Source organism: Oncorhynchus kisutch, unplaced genomic scaffold (assembly GCF_002021735.2).
Source record: "Oncorhynchus kisutch isolate 150728-3 unplaced genomic scaffold, Okis_V2 scaffold796, whole genome shotgun sequence".
NCBI lineage: Eukaryota > Metazoa > Chordata > Actinopteri > Salmoniformes > Salmonidae > Oncorhynchus > Oncorhynchus kisutch.
This window is the reverse complement of record NW_022262741.1, coordinates 82501-90000: the sequence shown is the minus strand read 5'-3', so window position 1 is coordinate 90000 and position 7500 is coordinate 82501. Positions and strand designations below refer to the sequence as shown.

The 7500-nt window shown below is 43.5% G+C and overlaps 1 protein-coding gene across 1 annotated transcript in view; it reads left to right on the top strand.

Moving 5' to 3' along the window:
* Nucleotides 1-3101: 3101 nt before the first annotated feature.
* Nucleotides 3102-7500, top strand: part of LOC109882472 (AP-5 complex subunit zeta-1) — a 53750-nt gene continuing 49351 nt past the window's right edge. Inside the window, exons 1-2 of the mRNA XM_031816431.1 lie at nucleotides 3102-3277; nucleotides 7260-7397. Of these exons, the coding sequence (XP_031672291.1) occupies nucleotides 3237-3277; nucleotides 7260-7397 (179 nt within the window). The 5' untranslated portion in view covers nucleotides 3102-3236. The remainder of the gene's footprint in view (nucleotides 3278-7259; nucleotides 7398-7500) is intronic.

Here is a 7500-nt window from a genome sequence, read left to right as displayed (position 1 = left end):
GGCTCACCCTTGCCTGATGTTGTGGTAACCATGGAGGCTCACCCTTGCCTGATGTTGTGATAACCATGGAAAGGTATTGATCCTGCAGATCATCTCTAGCTGACACCATTGTGTCATATAGAGCTCGGCATCTTGTAGTCCTCAAACCCAGAAAATGTATGATGAAAGAATATGGTTTGGGATAAATGTAAAAAATGGGACCCGTTTCAGGAAACTAGGCGTCTGTCGCGCGTCACCACATCACAGGAGAACCGTTTGAACTTAAATGTTTTTTTTTTATCAAAATGTTTTTGGGGCAGAAATGCCTTCTGGAACATGTGACCTTTCATGTGCCTTAATAACAAACGTGCCATCAGTAAATACGAATAACATTGTTAAATTAATAGTTGGTTTAGCCACAGAAAAAGTCAGCAACCTTCCCGGACATGCTGAGTGATGAGTTTGGATTGTCTATTGGAGCTGGTCAGTATGTGCAGGGTAATCCTGTCTAACAAGGCTTTCTATTGGAGCTGGTCAGTATGTGCACGGTAATCCTGTCTAACAAGGCTTTCTATTGGAGCTGGTCAGTATGTGCAGGGTAATCCTGTCTAACAAGGCTTTCTATTGGAGCTGGTCAGTATGTGCAGGGTAATCCTGTCTAACAAGGCTTTCTATTGGAGCTGGTCAGTATGTGCAGGGTAATCCTGTCTAACAAGGCTTTCTATTGGAGCTGGTCAGTATGTGCACGGTAATCCTGTCTAACAAGGCTTTCTATTGGAGCTGGTCAGTATGTGCACGGTAATCCTGTCTAACAAGGCTTTCTATTGGAGCTGGTCAGTATGTGCAGGGTAATCCTGTCTAACAAGGCTTTCTATTGGAGCTGGTCAGTATGTGCAGGGTAATCCTGTCTAACACGGCTTTGTTTTACTTCTTAGGGCCAGGCCCCTTTTTCTCAGTTTCCGCCTCAATGACATGCCCAAAGTAAACTGCCTGTTACTCAGGTCCTGGAGCCATTCATATGGTACCATTGGAAAGAAAACACGTTGAAGTTTGTAGAAGCATTAGGATAATGTAGGAGAATATAATACAATAGATATGGTAGGAGAAAATCCAAAGCAAAACCAACCAGAATATATTTTTTGAGAGACCATGCTCTTACAATGACAAGTATAAGGGCAAACTCAATTCTAGCTCCCAGGATGCAATTCCTATGGCTTCCACCGGGTGTCAGCAGTCTATGTTCAAGGTTTCAGGCCTGTAACTTCCAAAATGAATAAGAAATATCAGTTTTTGTACAGGGACACAGTCTTGGAAATTCGTGTTTGCATGCCAATGAAGACAGGACGCACCTGCTAAAATAGGTTTCCTATTGAACATACTTCTTTCCTTAAGAAATATTATAGTTTGAAGATTTTCAAAAATAAGTGAATATTTAATCGCAATTTGTGAATTTATGAAGCCTGTTCCGGTTGAAAAATATTTTGATGTGGGGCGCCGTCCTCAAACAATCGCATTGGCATGCTTTTCGCTGTAATAGCTACTGTAAATCGGACAGTGCAATTAGATTAACAAGAATTTAAGCTGTCAACCTATATAAAACACTTATATCTACCTAAAAGTTTAATATCCATCATTTGTATGATTATTCATTTGAATTGCACGTTTTATGGGATAGCTGGCAACTTGTAAACAATTACCCTTTCCTTTAAGTGACTACTATTTTAATAGCAATATTGACCATCCTACCGATCCTCGACTTCAGCGATGTCATTTACAAAATAGCCTCCAACACTCTACTCAGCAAATTGGATGCAGTCTATCACAGTGCCATCCGTTTTGTCACCAAAGCCCCATATACTACCCACAACTGTGACCTGTATGCTCTCGTCGGCTGGCCCTCGCTACATATTCGTCGCCATACCCACTGGCTCCAGGTCATCTATACGTTTTTGCTAGGTAGAGCCCCTCAGCTCACTGGTCACCATAGCAACACCCATCCGTATCACGAGCTCCAGCAGGTATACCTCACCTGTCACCCCCAAAGCCAATTCCTCCTTTGGTCGCCTTTCCTTCCAGTTCACTGCTGACTGGAACGAATTGCAAAAATCACTGAAGTTGGAGACTTATATCTCCCTCACTTTAAGCACCAGCTGTCAGAGCAGCTTAAGAAACAGTGTTGCATCTTTTTTGGCATTGAATTCATGTAAGGAATCTGACATCAGTAGATGTATAATCAAGCACATTTATGAAGATTTTACACTATTATGGAGAGATGTACTGCTTGGATTCTTTACTGAGGATAGAAAGAAGTTGAAACTATTTTATGTAATTCATTTCATATTCACAAATGTACATTTACAAACAAAACATTTTATTACCTTGCAAAAATAAATTGAACATTATTTTAAGACAATTAAATAGCTGTTAGATGATAAATGTGTGTACGCCCCTTAGCCCCGCCCCCAGCCCCGCCCCCAGCCCCGCCCCGTAAGGTCATTGTGTAATGTGATATTGTACCCCTTAGCCCCGCCCCCAGCCCCGCCCCTTAAGGTCATTGTGTAATGTGATATTGTACCCCTTAGCCCCGCCCCTTAAGGTCATTGTGTAATGTGATATTGTACCCCTTAGCCCCGCCCCTTAGCCCCGCCCCTTAAGGTCATTGTGTAATGTGATATTGTACCCCTTAGCCCCGCCCCTTAGCCCCGCCCCTTAAGGTCATTGTGTAATGTGATATTGTACCCCTTAGCCCCGCCCCCAGCCCCGCCCCTTAGCCCAAATATCCTTTGTATATTCTTTATATATACTTGTTTTCCCCATGTACTTTTTGTATTGATTTGGTGTTAATAAAATAATAATAATACAAAATAATATATCTATTTTTTGTCATTCGTTGGCAGCCATATTGGATTTTCTATAAGCTGATGTCCCTGGAACAGTGATCACCGTGAAGATGTCCGAGTGGCGCAGCGGTCTAAGCCACTGCATCTCAGTACAATAAGCATCACTACGGTCCCTGGCTGTATCACATCCGGCCATGATTGGGAGTCCCCATAGGGCATCGTCCGGTGTTGTCCGGGGTAGGCCGTCATTGTAAATAAGTATTTGTTCTGACTTGCCTGGTTAAAAAATAAAGCGTAATGAAATACGTCACGGTGTAAACGGGGCAGGCTCGCTGACAAACGCGGAACTAGTAGAGGATTCACGTGATTGTCAGTCGGACATATTTCCCCAGCGGACAACTTGTCTGAACTGCTACGATGTATTCAGCAGGAACAGAGAGTTTGATCAAACAAGCCAGGTAAGACCCGGCAGTTAGCGGTGTGCAGAACAGAGTCAAGCCGGGGAAAGGACACTGTTCTCCGCCTGCTTCTGTCCGTCGTACCCCGCTGCTGTCATGTTGTTTGGTGTTAACTTGCTCTTGTCACTGCGCAACTAACAAACCGAGTTGCAAGGTACACTGAACAAAAATATAAACGCAACCATTTCAAAGATTTTAGTGAGTTACTAGAAGATAATCAGTAAATTTAAGTAAAATATTTTAGGCCCTAATCAATAGATGTCACATGACTGAGAATACAGATACTTGAAAAAAGGGGTAGGGGCGTGGTTAAGAACCCGTCAGTATCTGTTGTGACCACAATTGTCCTCATGCAGCGCATCTCCTTCGTATGGAGTTGATCAGGCTGTTGATTGTGGAATGTTGTCCCACTCTTCAATATTACAGAAAACAAATACAATTAAAATGGCTGTTTATTTAATTGATTTATTTCACCTTTATTTAACCAGGTAGGTTAGTTGAGAACACCTTTATTTAACCAGGTAGGTTAGTTGAGAACACCTTTATTTAACCAGGTAGGCTAGTTGAGAACACCTTTATTTAACCAGGTAGGTTAGTTGAGAACACCTTTATTTAACCAGGTAGGTTAGTTGAGAACACCTTTATTTAACCAGGTAGGCTAGTTGAGAACACCTTTATTTAACCAGGTAGGCTAGTTGAGAACACCTTTATTTAACCAGGTAGGCTAGTTGAGAACACCTTTATTTAACCAGGTAGGTTAGTTGAGAACACCTTTATTTAACCAGGTAGGTTAGTTGAGAACACCTTTATTTAACCAGGTAGGTTAGTTGAGAACACCTTTATTTAACCAGGTAGGTTAGTTGAGAACACCTTTATTTAACCAGGTAGGTTAGTTGAGAACACCTTTATTTAACCAGGTAGGTTAGTTGAGAACACCTTTATTTAACCAGGTAGGTTAGTTGAGAACACCTTTATTTAACCAGGTAGGTTAGTTGAGAACACCTTTATTTAACCAGGTAGGTTAGTTGAGAACACCTTTATTTAACCAGGTAGGTTAGTTGAGAAGAAGTTCTCATTTACAACTGCGACCTGGCCAAGATAAAGCAAAGCAGTGAGACACAAACAACAACACAGAGTTACACATGGAATAAACAAAACATACAGTCAATAAAACAGTAGAACAAAAGAAAACAAAAAGTCTATATACAGTGAGTGCAAATGAGGTAAGTTAGGAAATAAATAGGCCATGGTGGCGAAGTAATTACAATATAGCAATTAAAACACTGGAATGGTAGATCGGCCGAAGATGAATGTGCAGGTAGAGATACTGGGGTGCAAAGGAGCAAAATAAATAAATACCAGTATGGGGATGAGGTAGGTATATAGATGGGCTGTTTACAGATAGGCTAAGTACAGGTGCAGTGATCTGTAAACTGCTCTGACAGCTGGTGCTTAAAGCTAGTGAGGGAGATGTGAGTCTCCAGCTTCAGAGATTTTTGCAATTCGTTCCAGTCATGGGCAGCAGAGAACTGGAAGGAAAGACGACCAAAGGAGGAATTGGCTTTGGGGGTGACAGGTGAGGTATACCTGCTGGAGCGCGTGCTACGAGTGGGTGCTGCTATGGTGACCAGTGAGCTGAGATAAGGCGGGGCTTTACCTAGTAGAGACTTGTAGATAACCTGGAGCCAGTGGGTCTGGTGACGAGTATGAAGCGAGGGCCAACCAACGAGAGTGTACAGGTCACAATGGTGGGTAGTGTATGGGGCTTTGGTGACAAAACGGATGGCACTGTGATCGACTGCATCCAGTTTGTTGAGTAGAGTGTTGGAGGCTATTTTATAGATGACATCACCAAAGTCGAGGATCGGTAGGATGATCAGTTTTACGAGGGTATGTTTGGCAGCATGAGTGAAGGATGCTTTGTTGCGAAATAGGAAGCCGATTCTAGATTTAATTTTGGATTGGAGATGCTTAATGTGAGTCTGGAAGGAGAGTTTACAGTCTAACCAGACACCCAGGTATTTGTAGTTGTCCACGTATTCTAAGTCAGAGCCGTCCAGAGTAGTGATGCTGGACGGGCGAGCAGGTTGGGGCAGCGATCGATTGAAAAGCATGCATTTAGTTTTACTTGCGTTTAAGAGCAGTTGGAGGCCACGGAAGGAGAGTTGTATGGCATTGAAGCTCGTCTGGAGGTTAGTTAACACAGTGTCCAAGGAGGGGCCAGAAGTATACAGAATGGTGTCGTCTGCGTAGAGGTGGATCAGAGAATCACCAGCAGCAAGAGCAACATCATTGATGTATACAGAAAAGAGAGTCGGCCCAAGAATTGAACCCTGTGGCACACCCATAGAGACTGTCAGAGGTCCAGACAACAGGCCCTCCGATTTGACACACTGAACTCTATCAGAGAAGTAGTTGGTAAACCAGGCGAGGCAATCATTTGAGAAACCAAGGCTGTCGAGTCTGCCAATAAGAATGTTGTGATTGACAGAGTCGAAAGCCTTGGCCAGGTCGATGAATACGGCTGCACAGTAATGTCTCTTATCGATGGCGGTTATGATGTCGTTTAGAACCTTGAGCGTGGCTGAGGTGCACCCATGACCAGCTCTGAAACCAGATTGCATAGCGGAGAAGGTCTGGTGGGATTCGAAATGGTCAGTAATCTGTTTGCTAACTTGGCTTTCGAAGACCTTAGAAAGACGAGGGTAGGATAGATATTGGTCTGTAGCAGTTTGGGTCTAGAGTGTCACCCCCTTTGAAGCAGGGGATGACCGCGGCAGCTTTCCAATCTTTAGGAATCAGACAATACGAAAGAGAGGTTGAACAGGCTAGTAATAGGGGTTGCAACAATTTCTGCAGATAATTTTAGAAAGAGAGGGTCCAGATTGTCTAGCCCGGCTGATTTGTAGGGGTCCAGATTTTGCAGCTCTTTCAGAACATCGGCTATCTGGATTTGGGTAAAGGAGAAATGGTGGGGGCTTTGGCGGGTAAACGGGCATATAACACCAGACTAGCCTGACATGTAGCTAGCATCTGTAAATGGTCATATAACACCAGACTAGCCTGACATGTAGCTAGCATCTGTAAATGGTCATATAACACCAGACTAGCCTGACATGTAGCAAGCATCTGTAAACAGGCATATAACACCAGACTAGCCTGACATGTAGCTAGCATCTGTAAACGGTCATATAACACCAGACTAGCCTGACATGTAGCAAGCATCTGTAAACAGGCATATAACACCAGACTAGCCTGACATGTAGCTAGCATCTGTAAACAGGCATATAACACCAGACTAGCCTGACATGTAGCTAGCATCTGTAAACAGGCATATAACACCAGACTAGCCTGACATGTAGCTAGCATCTGTAAACAGGCATATAACACCAGACTAGCCTGACATGTAGCTAGCATCTGTAAACGGGCATATAACACCAGACTAGCCTGACATGTAGTTAGCATCTGTAAACAGGCATATAACACCGGATCCAGAAGTATAATAGTCGTCATTAGCCAGAGTCAAAAAGAGTGCCTCGGCTACTCTGGTTCCCTCTAGTGGATATCCACTACACAAGGCCTCTCGCAGTCTGGCTCCCCCTAGTGGATATCCACGACACTGACTTCCTCTCTGGGTGGGACGCAACAAAAAGATTCCCCTGCCCTCAAAACAACGACTCCACCTATGTGCAGTTACGCACGTAGATAACCAGAGAGTAGCTTGTAGTCGCCTTTACACAGCTAACTTGCCAAATTATTCTGAAAATATTTTTTTTAAAGATAAGCTTGAAATGGGCGTCGTCTAATTGATTCAACAACCAACAAGTTTAGGTTTCATAATAAATCAGAAAATCAACAGTTATTTCTGATAATCAAAGTTAGCTGGCTAACTCTTTGACCCTGCCTTGTAGTACACCTCTCTGGAGTCGTTCACCACTGACCCGTAGCTGCATGAAGGTGACTGCTGTGATGTTGTTTCCAGGGAGATCGGGGAGGAGGAGCTACAGAAGTTCTACTGCAGGATCACCAAGCAGCTGATGGGTAAAGAACACGGCCATGATGTCATCGACTCACTCCAGAGACTACACCTGATCATGGCCTCAACCAAGTACACTAGGAGGTACCCTACACCCTAAATGACTACACCTGATCATGGCCTCAACCTAGTACACTAGGAGGTACCCTACACCCTAAACCCTACACCCTAAACCCTAACTGACTAC